The sequence below is a fragment of the Thermobia domestica genome, chromosome 3 (genome assembly GCF_964235325.1).
Source record: "Thermobia domestica chromosome 3, izTheDome1.hap1.1, whole genome shotgun sequence".
NCBI lineage: Eukaryota > Metazoa > Arthropoda > Insecta > Zygentoma > Lepismatidae > Thermobia > Thermobia domestica.
Genome location: NC_137456.1, coordinates 65799820 through 65816668, shown reverse-complemented (window position 1 = coordinate 65816668; position 16849 = coordinate 65799820). Strand labels below are relative to the sequence as shown.

At 35.1% G+C, this 16849-nt stretch overlaps 1 protein-coding gene across 1 annotated transcript in view; it reads left to right on the top strand.

Annotated features, from left to right (window-relative positions):
• Positions 1-16210, top strand: part of LOC145680460 (uncharacterized) — a 45554-nt gene extending 29344 nt beyond the window's left edge. Inside the window, exons 4-6 of the mRNA XM_081751022.1 lie at positions 1903-2092; positions 9805-10017; positions 15859-16210. Of these exons, the coding sequence (XP_081607148.1) occupies positions 1903-2092; positions 9805-9975 (361 nt within the window). The 3' untranslated portion in view covers positions 9976-10017; positions 15859-16210. The remainder of the gene's footprint in view (positions 1-1902; positions 2093-9804; positions 10018-15858) is intronic.
• Positions 16211-16849: the final 639 nt, after the last annotated feature.

The following is a 16849-nucleotide window of genomic DNA, read 5'->3' as shown; positions in this document are numbered from 1 at the left end:
CAATCAAAATCCATGTCCCAGCTGTAAATAATAATACTGTATTTTACGCACTTTTTTCTTCGAAAAATTGCCTCCAAAATTCAAGTGAGTCTTATACTCGAAATTAATATAAAAATATCCCGTGTTTGATTTAAAATTCCCGCCAGTCTTATAAAGGGCCATATATTTGATGCCGCGGGAAACCTATCTCTATCTGGCAACATTGGATTCAACTTGCAACAGCAGTGCACCGATGCGACAAACATGAGTTGCGTGCACTTCAATACCGTAACACTTTTTCCCTCCCGTCCTGCCATCTAGTAATAAAAATGGTAAAAATGTTACGGTATTTTTAAAAAATTGCTTAAAAATTAAGGCGTCTTATAGTCCGTAAAATACGGTAATAACAATAATAATAATAATATATATTAGTATGTAGTCTATGCATGATGAGTTATTAATGCTTTCACATTCTGAAGCAAGAATTTCGGTTCGCATTTAGTATGTAAAAGTCCGATCCCTCTGAAAGTCTTGGGTTCGCCCAAGGAAAACTTATCGGATACACGCCTGATAGTAAGTAAGTATGAAGATTCAGCCAAGTTTTTATTATTACTTTGATTAAAGGAGGGAGATGGAGTTCAAAATTTATGCACAAAGTACAGTATCTGATGAGCCTATCAAGTTAGGAAGATTAAACTCAGTATTGAAACTCCTCGTTAAAAAATATAAGAGAACATTTTTTTTGTTTGTTTGTTTAATTTCCGTTTCAAGGGAGAACGGGTGGTATTTTCTATAATTTCCTTCTTTACATTGAAATCGACGTCGGTTATACGTGACAGCATCACGGAAGGCAATTTGAAGTGAATTTTGAAAGTTGGTTTACTTAGAGCTACCATGCTACTTTGATTAAAAGGCGTATTCTAAGGGGATAGATGGAGTTCAAAATGTATATAAAAATACAGTATCTCACAAGCTCGTTGAAAATGAAATGAAATGAAATCTTTGGTTTTACGTCCTACGATTATGCCGGATAAACTAAAGGAGACGTAATGATGAGACTGTATGAGTAAAGTGGAGGGAAATGAGAGAGCTCGGAGAAAACACACACACACACGGTAATTGTCCACCACAAAGCCCACGTGGCGCGAGTTAGAATCGAACCAGGGATCCGACGCACCAGAGGTGAATGCTCTACTGCAGCCTCAAGAGCAAGTGAGTGTAAGAAGATGAAGCTCGATATATAAACTCCTCTTTAAAAATTTCTGCTTCATTCAAAATTAAAAGGTTCGACATTTCTGTGGAAAATACAGATCTAATGGGTTTTAATCATTAAATTTTCATTAAAATATATATAGTTTTTATATTCAATATAAAAATGAAGTATTTAATAACAATATGGTATGTACTATGGGTATATTTCTTTTTCGATGTCTATAGTAAGTTGTATAATGCACTTTGGCTTCACAAAATTTGTATTTTCTGTTTAAAATGTAAACAATTTTGAAACTATGAGATTTTAATTTTCATCAAACTGCATTTGTGTGTTGTCTGATAGTATCCTATATATGTATAAACAAGTAGATCTGTTTATATTTATTTATTGCGAAATGCAGTGTTCTGTGTAGTTATATGCCCAATATTTTCCAAATACAAAGAATGTTACGTATTAAGTGATTACTGGAACGATAACATTTTTTGGATTGAGAACCCCACTTTCGATTTTGCGGAAGAGCTCCATGTGCTAAATTGTCACTAATACACATGTTACTTAATCTATAAAAATATTATAAAAAGGTATTCCTCTTTATTATTATAATTATTATTTGTTCTGAATCATTTGATAATACCATTTTTCCTTTTTAGAACATATCCAGCAGACATTTAAAATATTCTATATTTACACATTCTATTTTTCTTGTTTAGGTATGACCTGGCTCAGATCAATTTGTGTGGTTTTAATATTAACCGTGTGATGTGTTCAATTCATCCTGGTATGCTAGCAGTTCCCTTTTACGTGACTGCATTGGTACTTACTTTGTGTGCTGCGAAAACAGACGACAGGTTAGCCTTGAATCTTTACAACGAAACATTGTGGGTGAAGGAGACTGCGATGGTAGGTATAATCAATAATAAATAGCACTCTCACACGATACGAATTCATAGTGAATATTCCTCATTCTAGTTTTGGAATTACAGGGTAGTCCGGAAGTGGGCGTACCCCCTTCCCCCATTAGTTTCAACACTATAGTGTTAGTTATGATAGAATGTCTGTACACAGTTACCTTGAAGTCTTAAGATTCTTAAGAATCATAAACATCAGTATGATCACCATCCATGCTGCAACACAGCCGAATTCTGCGCCAAGTACTCGCAGATGTTTTGCGGAGATACTCCGGAGTCACAAGGGTGAAGGTCTGTTCCACAGCTGCTCGTAATTTCTGCGTTGTGTGATATCGAGTGTTTCTTACTTGTTGCTTTATGAAACCCCAGAAAGCATTGTCTGGTGTCGTCAGATCGGGTGACATCCAGAAGTCCTAAAGTGCAGACGTCCTAAAAATATGGGCACTAGACCTAAATTTTAGGACTTCTGCACTTTAGGACTTCTGCACTTTAGGACTTCTGCATTTTAGGACTTCTGCACTTTAGGACTTCTGCATTTTAGGACTTCTGCACTTTAGGACTTCTGCACTTTAGGACTTCTGCACTTTAGGACTTCTGCCTTTTAGGACTTCTGCCGTTTAGGACTTCTGCCATTTAGGACTTGTGCCTTTATCATTCACTTGCTTTAGTTCTGAAATTCGCCACCACCACACGAAATTGGGACGATGCAGCAACTAGTTGGCAATAATGTTACGAACGTATCTAATTCCAACAGTAACAGCTATATTTGTACTACTAAGATCGTTATTATCACTATCTGTTCTGCACTTATACACGAATTACATAATACAACCTATTTCATTCTAAGAATTAATTACATAATTTGTTAAGAAATTCGTTTCTTTCGAATGGAGATACGAGAATCCCAAGACAAATTCCTAAAACAAGAATAAATAAATAAATAAATAATAAAAAAATGTTTAAAAAGAATATTTTACCAGACTTCTGAAACCAAGCAAACATTCAGAATTGCAATATATACTGTGCGGAGCGTATTTTATTAAGAGTAGGACAAAAATCCACCAAAGTTTACTTAATTAGGACAAAAGCACACTAGACATTTCACGAGTGAACATTAAATACTAACTGTATACATAAAGAACGCAGTAAATTTAAAATTGAGCAAAGAACATTTATTATGCAATACAGTGGGTGACATTAATAAGTCTTAAATGGCACAAGTCCTAAAAATATAGGCATTAGACCTAAATTTTAGGTCCTGTGCCATTTTTGCAGAAATTACTACATAGTTATTTAGGGGTGTAGCCTGCAAATTTTTCTAGGGGAGCATGATTTTTATATATTAAAAGCAAATCAAAAGTTTATTTCCAGATTACGAAAGCTTCAATAAGACAATAAATTTATACATATTACACATGTACACAAATACATAATATTATTATATTTCCAGTTAGTTCCTTTTTGAAACCTGGACCTTGACAGAGCGTAAATTTAAAATCACAGCTTGTGGGAAATGTACGAATCAGGTAGTTATAAGAAATCGGAAACTGTTCATGGAAATCCATTTGTTTGACTGTATTTATCTTCTGTACTCTTATATAAAAGAGTAAAGATGAGTGATTTTTTGGGCATACTACTACAAGTAGAGTCGTTAAATTTTAATTATAAAATATAATTTTCTTATGAAAGCAGGACATAAGAAAGAATTTTTGGAAATAAGTATCGTAAAACGGGTGGGGCAAGATTTTTTTAAAGGGTAGTGTATCTCGCAAGTTTCTGAAGCTAGTAAAATGAAACTTGGCATATAATCTTTCCTGTTTAAAAAACTGAAAATTGAACACATAAAAAGGAAAGAGCAAAGGGAGCACTTTTTTAATGTTCGAATTCCCCATTACTTACTCAGAAAATATGTAAATAAATTAAGGAAGGATTTGTTTAAGCTAGATGCGTGAAACTCGGTATTTGAACTTTTAACTAAAAGTAATAAAATACTATATGTTTCAGTATCTTGAAAATTACACTTCTAAGGGGAAGGAGGGTCAATTTCTATAATATTAAAATATCCCACTGCTTATAAGATTTGGGCAGAAAACTCTTTTCCTTTAGGCCTCGGTTATTCCAGTTAAGCAAATGAGAGTACAAAGTGGCTAATTAATTAGGTTCTTTTAATTATTTTAACATGTTGACGTAGTTTAATTCTTTTGAAACTGTATTCTTTCACATTCTATTATAAACATCCTTCATTTGCTGTAATTATTAAACACGTTTAAGAACAAAAGAGTAACTCATAATAGAAACAATTTCTGCAGGAACAACTGGTAGGATTCAGCCTCTTGTTGTGTTCTTTAGGCCGTTAAAAATTTTCTTGAGACATTTTTCTGACACTGTCCTTCTCTACAACTATAACATGAATTTACATCTCCGTAATAATATAATTAAGATCTCATCACTGATTCATAATCAGTTTTCTTTTCCTAGATTTGCTAATCTTATTGGGTATGCATGATATAAAAGCGGTTATTGGAAGAAAAACCATCTGTGTTTGAAAATTTTCTTTCAAAGATTGTGCAGCATTTTGCGATTTGTGCACAGTTATTGCCGTAATAAGGTGTGTGTGGTGTACACAATGTTTATGCATCACACACTTTTTTACTATATATCATTACCGTAAAACGTTTTCCCAATCAATTAATAATTATAACATTTGAGGATATAAGAAGTTCTGACATAGAGTGAAGCGAGGGGACTCACTATAAATAAGTAACCCTTGCCAATTACAGAAACATTTAATTTTTATTTTATTTATTAATTTATATATTCTACTTCGTGAATTTATTTCTCCCTAACGAATAATTTTCATTTTGAAGAGTGGACGTTTCGGTGTAAACATTAGAACTTTTACACCGAACCAGCCTGACCTTAACCGGCGAACGTCCTTACACCGAGCAATCCGTACACCGAAACGCCCTGCACCAAAACGTCCTACACCGAAACAGCCGTATCCCAGGAGTAGTTAATTACGAATATGACAATTATTTGCTACAGAAAGACTTCTGTACAAGAAATATATGTGTAAAAATAATTTACTTCAAAACAACACAAGAAAAGCAAAATTTATGACGTACATAACTAAAACACAATATTATGTTACTAATATGAAGTCAATGGTGTGGAAATAGAGAAAAACAGACATTATGAAAGATCTGGGAATCACATTTGGTAGAAAGTTAAAATTTCGTCAACATAAAAATATATCATGGAAAGAGTAAGAAAGGACAATAGGCTTCATTTATTTATTTATTTATTTATTATTTCAGAACGATAGAATATGTATTTATACAAATAACTTGTAAGAACTAAGGCTCTGTAATATGAAACAGTATATCTAAAACTTGACTAACAGATTGACAGTATTCTTCTTACGGACGCGATGGTAGCGCCACAAGAGATTTTTAGGACTTCTGCACTTTAGGACTTCTGCACTTTAGGACTTCTGCCTCGGTATGATTTTTAGGACTTCTGCCTTTTAGGACTTCTGCACTTTAGGACTTCTGCACTTTAGGACTTCTGCACTTTAGGACTTCTGCACTTTAGGACTTCTGCACTTTAGGACTTCTGCCATTTAGGACTTGTGCCGCGAAATAATTTTTAGGACTTGTGCATTTTAGGTCTAATGCCGTTTAGGACTTCTGCCATTTAGGACTTCTGCCGCGTCCCCGTCAGATCGGGACTTCTTGGAGGCCAGGCAAAGGTAGCTGGTGAAGATGCACAGCCTCTTCCAATCCAGCGGCCAGGAAACATCTGATTTATCAAACTACTAATTGGTTACCAAGAAGAGAACAGCAGAAAACAAATGAACATGAATAGCAATGTTGCTAGTCAATGCCAAGCAATGTTACCAAACAAATGTGGGTAAAACCTAAAACCGTCAGAAAACACCAATTAGGGATACTCCCACTTCCGGACCACGCTGTGCATAGGACTTAAATAAAAATAAAAGTTTTGACTAAAGCAAACGATTATTATTACCAACTTGTGTTACAGTTTAGGCAATGTATCCTTGCCGTTACAGAGATTTAAATTACTTTCAGCTCTTGTAGTAATTTTGTACCGTATACAGTTAATTCATTACTTGTAGATAAAAATGTAGGTTAATATCGAAGTGCTGTACTCAGTGTTTGAATTACTCGAGGGATGATGGAGAAATTTCCCCCTGTAAAGTATCACTAGAGAGTATTTATGTGGATGTGTACTGCAAAGTATACTGCATGCGCAGTAATATTCTCCTCAAGGCAACTGTTCTGTTTGGTGGTTCACACCAGGACATCGACTTATGACAAAAACATTTTATGGGAAAGGGAATTTCTGTCTACTGTGCTGTATCGAAGATTTATTTTTCAAATTGCATAAATTATTTTTTGTGCTACATACAACTGGGAATAATTTATGTCATTATGAAGAGATTACTAATACGCCAGGGAAAAAAAGACAGTCTGTATCCGTATCTGAGTGGCCACAAAAGAGAGGGAAGGAGGTTTCACTGTATTAAAAAATAGAAAAGTTAACATTACCTGCTCACATGCAGTATATCTTAATTAAGCCTTTTTTGCAATTGCAGTTTTTCCTTTCCTCATAACGTCTGTAGTTTGTGCTTATTTATAAAAAGCTAAATGTTACCTAGATTCTTCTGTTTTATTTGATAGAATATTACTCACGTATAATTAGTTTCCCCAAACTTTTTGTTGTTCCATACTATTGGTACTTAGCATGTAACGTTAGTCATGTAATATAGAGTCCTTAGCAAGACGGGAAATCATGATATATTAAAACGTTTACTTATGTACCCAGTTGCTTACTGTTATGTAGCAATAATTTCCCAACTTTCTTGTAGATTAGATTCCTTGGTTAATTTTTACTTGGTTGCTTGTATAACTATTTGACGACGACGACGACGACGACGACGACGACGCCTACTACTACTACTACTACTACTACTACTACTACTACTACTACTACTACTACTACTACTATTACTACTACTACTACTACTACTACTACTACTACTACTACTACTACTAATAATAATAATAATAATAATAATAATAATAATAATAATAATAATAATGATCCAGATTATTATTATAACTATGAACAAGAATATTATAATTGATTATTCGGAGTATGGTACACATAATAATGATAATTAACAACTCCCCTGAATTTTTTAAAATCCTATATTACAAATGCTTGTGGCGGGCACTTTTCTTCAGAGGTTAGAGTCAAGACTTTCTTCTATGTAGTTCTCCACATAGTTTTTGTAACTACAGTGGTATATATATAACTCTCTCGCTCTCGCACCATCTGACAACCAACCCCCGTTTCCATGTCAAATTTTGAAGATGACCCCCGTTGGAGATATTCACGATACGCCACTGGTAACGCTACTATTTTTATTGCATTCTACACATACGATTTGGTAGTTCCATTGTTTGTTTGACGGCTCTATGTGCATTATGAGCTGAGATAAAGGCCTGCTACGGGTAGTCAGATACAAGTCTGCAACAACGCCTCTAGCGGCTAAATGGGAAAGGATATGACAAAGTTTGTCCTCTAAAAGTTGCATGACAATTAATCTCCTTTCGAACGATTCCAACAGTTATACCACTTTCCATTGCAAATTTTGAAGTTGCCCCCCGTTGGAGGTATTCACGATACGCCACTGGTGTCGCTACTATTTTTATTGCATTCTACACATACGATTTGGTAATGCAATTTTTTGTTTGAAGGCTCTACGTGCAATATTAGCTGCGATATAGGCCTGGTACTTTCTTATTGAATCACCCTGTATATAGACATTTTTTTTCAATATAGTATAGTTTGTATAGTTCACTAACAGCTAAATCGAAAATAATTCTTATATTTTTAGGAATCTTATCCTACAATCTACGTTTGCATATTATTATGTCTTCCAGTCGATGAATGTTCAAATCCTTATAATAAAATATAGGCTTTAAAAAAACACATGAAAGGAGCATTATTCAGGAATATTATATTTTCTTCGAAAAAAAAAAAATAGATACTGACTTATTTCCCATTTAAACATTGTCATTTTAATTCTAGAAATTTTTTAAAAGTTCCTAATGAGGATTGGGTGAGGTGAGGTGGAGATTATATTGTGTAACACACAGGGTTGGCTGGTTTAAACCAGCTGTTTTTTTAAAAAAAAAACAAACTGGTTTAAACCAAAAAACAAAAAATGTTCGCAAAAGTGTAAGTGTTTGTAAAATCTTGATGAACACACATTTGTGGGTTATCACGTTTCACTCCCGTATATTATTCGTATTATATTCAGACCTAAATTCCCCCTCTCATTACTCAAAAAGATTATACTACAAAAGCATCTTTTTTTTTTAAAAGTATATAAATGTTTATTTTGTAATTTTTTGTAGTTGTTATTATTGTTATGTAATTGCAATCGAAGAAAAATTCTAAATATTGTTTCGTTTCAATGTTTACTATTGATGAAATACATCGAAAATGCCGTACTTTTGTGTGTGTGGGGGGGGGGGGGTGGTCATACAGACCCCACGAGAGGCATTTAGTGAAATAAGTATCTTTGGTATCTATTTATGTATAAATGAGTCTGAGCCAAAGTGGACTCAAATAATTCGTATCTTTATTCACTTTTCTTATTGATATGTAGATTAAGTCGGTGTATTTCTTTAATTTGGACCAATAAAAGTCGTTGTTAACTAACTTGAACTAAATTAGTTCTTCTGTACTCCGTAGTACTTTGAAATTGTTCATATGTAATTCTGTGTAATGGTTTCACTTGTGCAACTGTTTATCTTTTTGTCCTTCTGAAATGACTCTTGACAGTTATATTAAGAAGCATGTAAAGATCAGTACAACGTATTTTTGTCAGGATTCCTTCGTGAGTGAGTCGGCAGACGTATCGCATTTGTGGCCAATTAGTCCTGGTTCCGAGTTCAAATGGAGGACAATTTCTCTCGGATGTAACTCGAGAAGCGGTTTTTATTCCGCTTTAAGCTTATGTGACCCCTTCCAGCATAACCCGGTTGTTGCATAATAACATCAAGGCGAAACAAACTTATTTCTGTCCATATATGATATGAATATATAGAGCAAATTATTTAAACCATAAAAACCTGGTTTAAACCAAAAAAAAAAAAAAAAAAAACGGTTTTTTTGTTTTTTTTTAAATAAAAATCATGGTTTTTGCCAACCCTGGTAACACAGCTGTTTGATTGAAACTTTAAAGCGAGAGTTTTGTCCCAAACTTAGCTTGTTGAGCTGGATCCAAAGTACAAGTCCGCTGTAGTTATCCGTAATGATTTAAACTTTTATTTTATTGAAAATATTATTATTATTATTGAAGGATGGTAAAAGTAGCGTATATTAATATTCTTGTGAGAGAAAATGACAATCAAGGGTAGTGAGTAAGTTTATCGTGTTGTCAAAATAGAAAATTTTCTTGAAATAATCTCAGAACTTACCGTATGTTTGTTTGACTTTTCATTTCGTACTGATAGCTTCCCACGTACTTCTGAAAAATGTTTGCGCTTACTTTTAGGTGCACGCATACTATTTGTTAGAACTGTTGACATGTAAAGAATTAAATTAATATATTATTAGCTTTGGATTACAAAACATACATATATTTGTATATATTCTTTTCTGTAGGCAGAGCAGACAAGACTGGCACACTGGATTAACTTGAATGTATGCAGATGCATTGCAGTAGTTCTGGGATGGCTTGTCATTTCCTTGACTTCTGTTCCTTCGAAACTGTATGATCATATTGAAAGTCTAAAACACAAGAAATCTCAAAGACAACAAATAAATGTTGATTAGAAACAGCTGAAATTGTTAATGGGCGTTCTTTCTAGTCAAAAAGTAAGTAACTAAATATATATTCTCATTCTCATGATATTCTCATGATAATATATTCTCATGATAATAATAGTAGCAGCTAAGAGTAATTGTTTTGAAGTCATTTTCTTGTCGAGATGAAGTTACATTCATTTATTTTTCCTAAAGGTACGAAGCACATGTCAGAAAAAGGGCCGATATATTTTTTTTTTACGGAGTTGGCAACACTAATGAAGTTGAGCATACATAGGAGCATATCCTAGTATTCTGTGCTTGCAACAGAGATAGAATTGTCTGAATGGATTTGCGTACCTACGCGTAGCAGTAAGGTGAAATGGGTGACATAATACAAAATCCTGCCAAATGTGAAATGAGAATGTGTCGTACAATTCCTGAACGCCGAAGACAGAATACAGCTGACATCCATCGGAAATTGTGTGCCAGTAACGGACTGACAGTAATGAGTAAGAGTGTTTAAAAATGTTTATGTGTGTAGCGAAGGACCTAGTGTTCGGGCGGATGATCTGGTGGAACGCGTTAACGAGAAAGTGCAATCCAATTGCCGGTTCACCATAACTGAACTTGCCAAAACAGTACGTCGAATTTTGACTAACAAATGGGTTATCACAAACTGTGTGAGAGTTGGCTGCCAAAAATGCTGACAGACGCTCACAAAGAGCAAAGAATGTCAGCTCCACGTGATTTTTTGGGGAAATAACCTCTTTTCTCACAAGTGACAGGGAATGAAAGCTGCATATCGTGCGCCACTGCGGAGTCGAAGCAACAGTCAATGTAATAACGAAGAAATTCAAACAAATCCATCAATTCACAGAATCATGGCAATCGTGTTTTCGAACAATTACAGTAGATGTATATTACCAAACACTGAATAACTGCGACGTGCCATCCAAAATCGGCGGAGAGGAATGATATACTCTGGAATTTTTCCGATCCATGATGACACCCGCCCCTGCCTAGCTGCTCGTGCTGTTGAAACAAGCCAACGATTTTAGTGAGAACTATTCACTCATCTCCTTACAGCCTCGACCTTGCCCTCAGCGATCTTTTTTTTTTTTTTTTTTTTTTTCTTTACCTGAAAAATGCTTGCATCGAAGCGTCTTAACGATAGTGAAGTGCTCAAGACATCAGTTCTAGACTGGCTGCACTCTTAGACAGCAGATTTTTACCTAAAGGGTTTACGGAAGCCTGTGCCAGCTACCAGAAATATCTGGAGGTTCATGGTGACTACGTCGAGAAATAGTTAAGATATGCTTGTACATTTCACAGCAAAAAACCTGCAACATGAGCATGTAAGTTTATTGCGAAACGACGAACTCTTTTGCTCCAAAATAAGTGTGCAGGAGAGGACGCCCAGGTTTCTCCTGGCGTGATTCGTGCCACTTAGACGTTATGTTGATTCCCTGATCTGTTAAGCGTAATTCCACAATAAACTTGCATGCTCGTGTTGCAGGTTTTTTGCTGCGGACTGTACATCAATCACAATAAATTTCTTCTATAATTGTCGAGTTTTTTTAAATATTTTTTTTTTCATGTGCCTTGTACATCAGATTATTAAAATTACATCAACATTCAGTATTTCAGGGTTACTAACTGATTATAACCAACCGTATGGCTAACTAATCACGAGCGTTTATCACTATAGAAACAAAAGTTGGCCAGTAATTTTCATTGTATGTCAATCTAATCCAGTCAAAATTATTATTCCACTCTTGTGCCTGTTGTTTCCCCATCTTTTCACTCTCACGTATTTACTGGGCTTATATTTATCAGCCTCAGGATTTCATAATTTACTTGCTTTCTTTTGCATATACAGAGTGTTTCAAAACAACACCGACAACGTTTGGGAGCTGATTCCCGACACCGATATAAGACAAAAAATATAGACCAACTTGGGTGCACAAATGCTTCCTTTCGGAGTTATAGGCTGCAGAAATCACGAAAAAATGAACTTTAAAAGGTCCATAGCCCGAAAACTGTGGGAGCTACCGTAGTCGTGTCAAGATTTCACTTAGGAACTAGTATGTGCCCTATCCAAATATCCATGTTTCAGAATCCTTCGGTACTTCTGTCACAATTTATATAGAGGTAGTTGGTGAGTACTTCAAATTATATGCCCGTAACCAAACTCCCTCTATAAAAACTGTTGCGGAAGTACCGCAGGATTTTGAAACATGGATTTTTAGATAGCGCACATATTAATTCCTAAGTGAAGTCTTGACCCGACTTCGGTAGGTCCCATACATAGCTTTGGAGTTGTAGACCTTTAAAGTTCAATTTCTCATGATTTCGGCAGGCAATAAATTCGAAAGGAAGCATTTTTTCACCCAAGTTGGTCTATACTTTTTGTCTTATCTTAGTGTCAAGAATCACCTCCCAAACGTTGTCAGTGTTGTTTTGAAACACCCTGTGTAACGCTGAGAGGGAAACTGACGAAAGATGGTCATCGGTTCCCATGTAATATCAAAGAAACTCAAGACATAGGATATAAGTGAACCTCATAAACTATTAAGTCTTTTCATCTCAGACATCCCCAATTTAATGTGGTTGTTTTAATGTGTTATCTTAGTAATGTGTAGAAAAGAAGAAGAAAAAAACGGATTCATTGAAACAAGATCCCCCCCACACAAACACAAAACCTCATCGTGTGTGTTGTCAGTTTGTAAGAAAGAAAGAAAGAAAAAAAAGGGAACTATTTCTTTGCTTCCCTTCAGTTTCCAGGGTCAAATAAATAGGGTAAATAAACTTCAAACAGCATTTTTTTTTCTTTTTAATGTTCAGTTTCTAAATTCTTGAAATTTATATTAACAGATTAAATATAAATAAAATGTGAAAATAATACTTATATAATTTTCCGAAGTCTTTTCGTAGATGTTTGTGTGTGTGTGTGGAAGGGGGGGGGGGGGGTTAGTGAAAAGAGAATATGTAACATCAACAGAGAAATATAGGGAGGAATGTTGAGAAATTTAGCTTTGTAAAAGCTTCTGATATGGCGGGATTATCGCGTGTTAAGTTGCTAATTTTAATGAGAGTTCTCGAGTCATGGCGGAACATTATCTCCAACTTGTGGTGCTAAACATAAAGGAAAGCCATTAACAAGCAGAGAAAATATTCTAATTTTAAATATATAAATATGCTGTCTCAGAAGTGTGTAAATTAACGTCAAAATTCACCATTGTTTTTGCATCAAATTTGTATATTTTGCTTCTCAGGTAAGCTATCTTTCGATCGGTTTAAATCAGGTTTCTACACTTCTCTATCCTGAGCCAGGTTTTCCGTTTGCATGTGCTTTTTCTTCCTTGTAACTAACTAGCTCTATGGCGTATAGAACTTGGAGATTCAATGATGCAACGTTCACAAAAGATGCCCATTGACTTCTGTTCTTAGCCAACTGGATCCAGTGTTTACTGTGTATTGCTATTTCTTTGTATTCCTTAATATTGTCCTTTCATCTGTGCCTAGGTCTTCCTAATGGTCGTTTTCCGATTGGGCTTTCAGTTAAAACTTTGAAAGCGTTCCTACTTTCTTCCATTCTAGCTATACGACCTGCCCATATGATCCTCCTAGACTTAATGACCCTAACAATGTTTGGTAAACGGCTGTTCCTCGTTATAAAGTTTCCACCATTCCCCATTCCCGTTCCTCTTGGGTCGGAATATTCATCTGAGAATCTTGTTCTCAAATACTTTCAGTCTACGTTCTTCCCTCAGTGTAAGCGACCATGTTTCGGAGCCATACAGAACAACATGCATAATTATCGTTTTATATATTTTAACTTTCAAATTCCTCGACAGAATTCTCGACGACAAGAGATTTTGAACTGAATAATAACATGAATTCCCTGCTTTTAGTCGACATTTAATTTCTTCGTGAATATGGTTTTGCTTTTCTTCCTTATACTTTATATTATTTGGACCGTATATTTTAATCGAGGTCTTCCTGTAGGTATTTTTCCTTCTCCCATTTCCTCTATGGCTAATAGGGTGATTCTTCCATGTCTCATATGTACAGTTATCCTATCTGTTCTTTTCGAAATATGCTTGAATATATTCCACGTTTCTCCTATCATTTCCAATACTCTTTCTTGTGTCTGTTCATCTAATTTTCAACATCCCTTAGCACTACATTTCAAAGACTTAATTTTCTGTTTTTCTTTTTCTTCTAGAGCCCATGCCTCACATCCATACAACGCCACACTCCATATACAGTATGCGGCAAAAAACAAACAGTACTGAAATCATACCGTTGATATTTGTTTATTTGTTATACAGCATTATGAAAGATAAGGAATGTTGTCAAATAGATGTCAACTAAATGTTACTTAACACATATTGTAATTTAAGAGGAATCGTCCCTCTTAATCTTGTGTTCAAAATATTGACTATTACGTCGCACACATTCTTCATAGCGGTCCTATAGATCGATTAACATTTTAATGAACACGGGTTGCTGGAACGACAAAACAAATGACTGAATTTTCTCTCTTAACTCCGTTATAATGGTAAGGGGTTGGTTATCTGTTCGGAAAATTGCTTCCTTCAGCATACCCCATATGTAGGCATCTGGAGCCGTGAGGTCAGAGGAGCGGGAAGAAAATGGAAAATCTGTTTCACGGAAAATCAAACGATATCCAAACTCTCGTGGGCAGAAGGGCAAATGAATCACTTGCAATGTTGGCAGTAGCTCCGTCTTGCTGCATCCATTGTTGTTGTAACGACAGATTTTTGGTGCGGCAAAAACCGCTCAAATCATGCAAGAACGGATCAATAATAAACTGTCGATTGATGTAGCGATCAAGGTACGCATGGCTTTCATCACATAACCATATGTTGCCGATACCATAGCTCCAGAGCAATACAGTAGATGTGTACGCTCATCTCCTGCAATGAGATGCTGCCCCACACCGTATGAGCGGAAATAGAGCTCAACAATAAACGCCTTCTTCTTTGTTGTGAGTAACATTATCTTCGAGCCAACTGCACACTACGCTAATCCAGACACAACTAAGCACACATGTGGCACTCACAGCTCATACCACATTGCATTTGCGCGCCATGCGTACGCGAATTTCAGCACTGTTTGTTTTGCCGCATATTGTACATGCTTTCATCAGCTTCGTCTTGAGTTGTATGTCGATGTTTGTGGTTAGAATCCTGTTTCTTCAAATAGCTTCTTCGTATGAACTATTCTTCATTTTCTTATTCATATCGTTTGACACCCATTATCGCTTGTTATTTTACTTCCAAAATAAAATTCCTGCATCTCTTCCTCCAGGCGATCTCCTATTTTGATCTCCATTTTTCTTGTTTCGTCTCTTGCGCGTCTCATAACTTTCGTTTTGCTCTTGTTGATCTTTATGTTGAATTTGCTGCTAAGCACGTATTGGATTTCGTTTAGACCAAGCCCTGATTTTTTTCTCACTGTCGACAACAGCGCCATATTATCCGCAAATCTAAGTGTGTGCATTTTTTATCCAGGAACACTTACTTCCGCCATAGAAGTCATCTTGTTGCTGTGTTACACATATAGTTCGTGAGTGAATGTTTGGTTTGTAAAACTTCGACTCTAAGCTTTAGAGAGATAAATAATGACAAAATTGTGGCTTGGCCTATTTCTCATCATGCACAGCGAGATGAATTAAAGAGTGTTACCAGATTGTTACCAGATTATAAACTAAAGTTGTCCCTCTGGATGACATTTTTTTTTTTTTTTTTAACCAAATCAGTCTTATTATTTTATTGTCACATTGTGTACATCATTTATTTTCTGTTTCAATTGAATTCATAACTGTAAATTATTCTGTATATAATGTATAAGCTCTGATGTTTTCTTTTCTTTTACGTTTAGGATGACAACAAACATTTTATCCGAAAAACCAAGTGAAATGCTTTGCTGATCAAGAATCTCATCTAAGGCTTACAAATTGATCTCAGGGTACTGCTACTCCCATCTTTAGAAAAGTAAACGAAAGCAGTATTGTAAATGTGAATTACAATACACAAAATATTTTCTATTGCGTGTTGTGTTTAAAATTAATTAATATTATTTATTTTTTTATTATTATTATCGTAGGTGTATACTCAATGTGTTGATAAAATGTGTTCAGTGTATGCGTATAGATTATATACTTCACTGCCATCTCTTTTGTACTTATTTTTACATTTTTGTTGTGAAATATATGCATGTTAATATAATTTAACCGGTAATAGTTATTCCAGCTAGTACACACATACATACACGATTTTCTTCTTTTCATTTTCAAATACAGTAGACTTTGTTAACTGATCACCACAGAGCCAGGACCGGTTGGACAATGTAAAAGTTCATTAAAGCGAAAACTACTATTTCATAGCTTCTAATTAAATGGTATGTCTATAATTGTTAAAAAAAAAGGGCTTAGAGTAATAATTCAATAAATTTAACCTTCAAACTTAGAAGTTCCGATTACAAGCTGCTCCTGTGATGCTCAGTTGAACGAATGCTGTATATTAAATAAAGCACACTAAACTATCACACAAACTACATACCTATTTGCGGTGTCGAAACAATATCAAGACAAAAATGTAGGCTCGCAGCGATTAAGTAATTCATATATTGTTGTTCCGTATATTGCTGTAGTGCACCGAGCGCAACTGAGAAAGGAAATTACTTATTTCTTAGAAGATGGGCTGTTAGGAGAAAGTTCACTGTAATTGTAAAACAATAGAAGCAAGCAAAATATAGCGTATGTAAGAGTCTAAACCAGTTGCTTTTAGCTGAGCAGGGTATGACATTAAAAGCGTGCTTTCACAATCAGATAAACAGCAGAAAGAAACAAAGAGGGAGGAGGGGGAGAGAG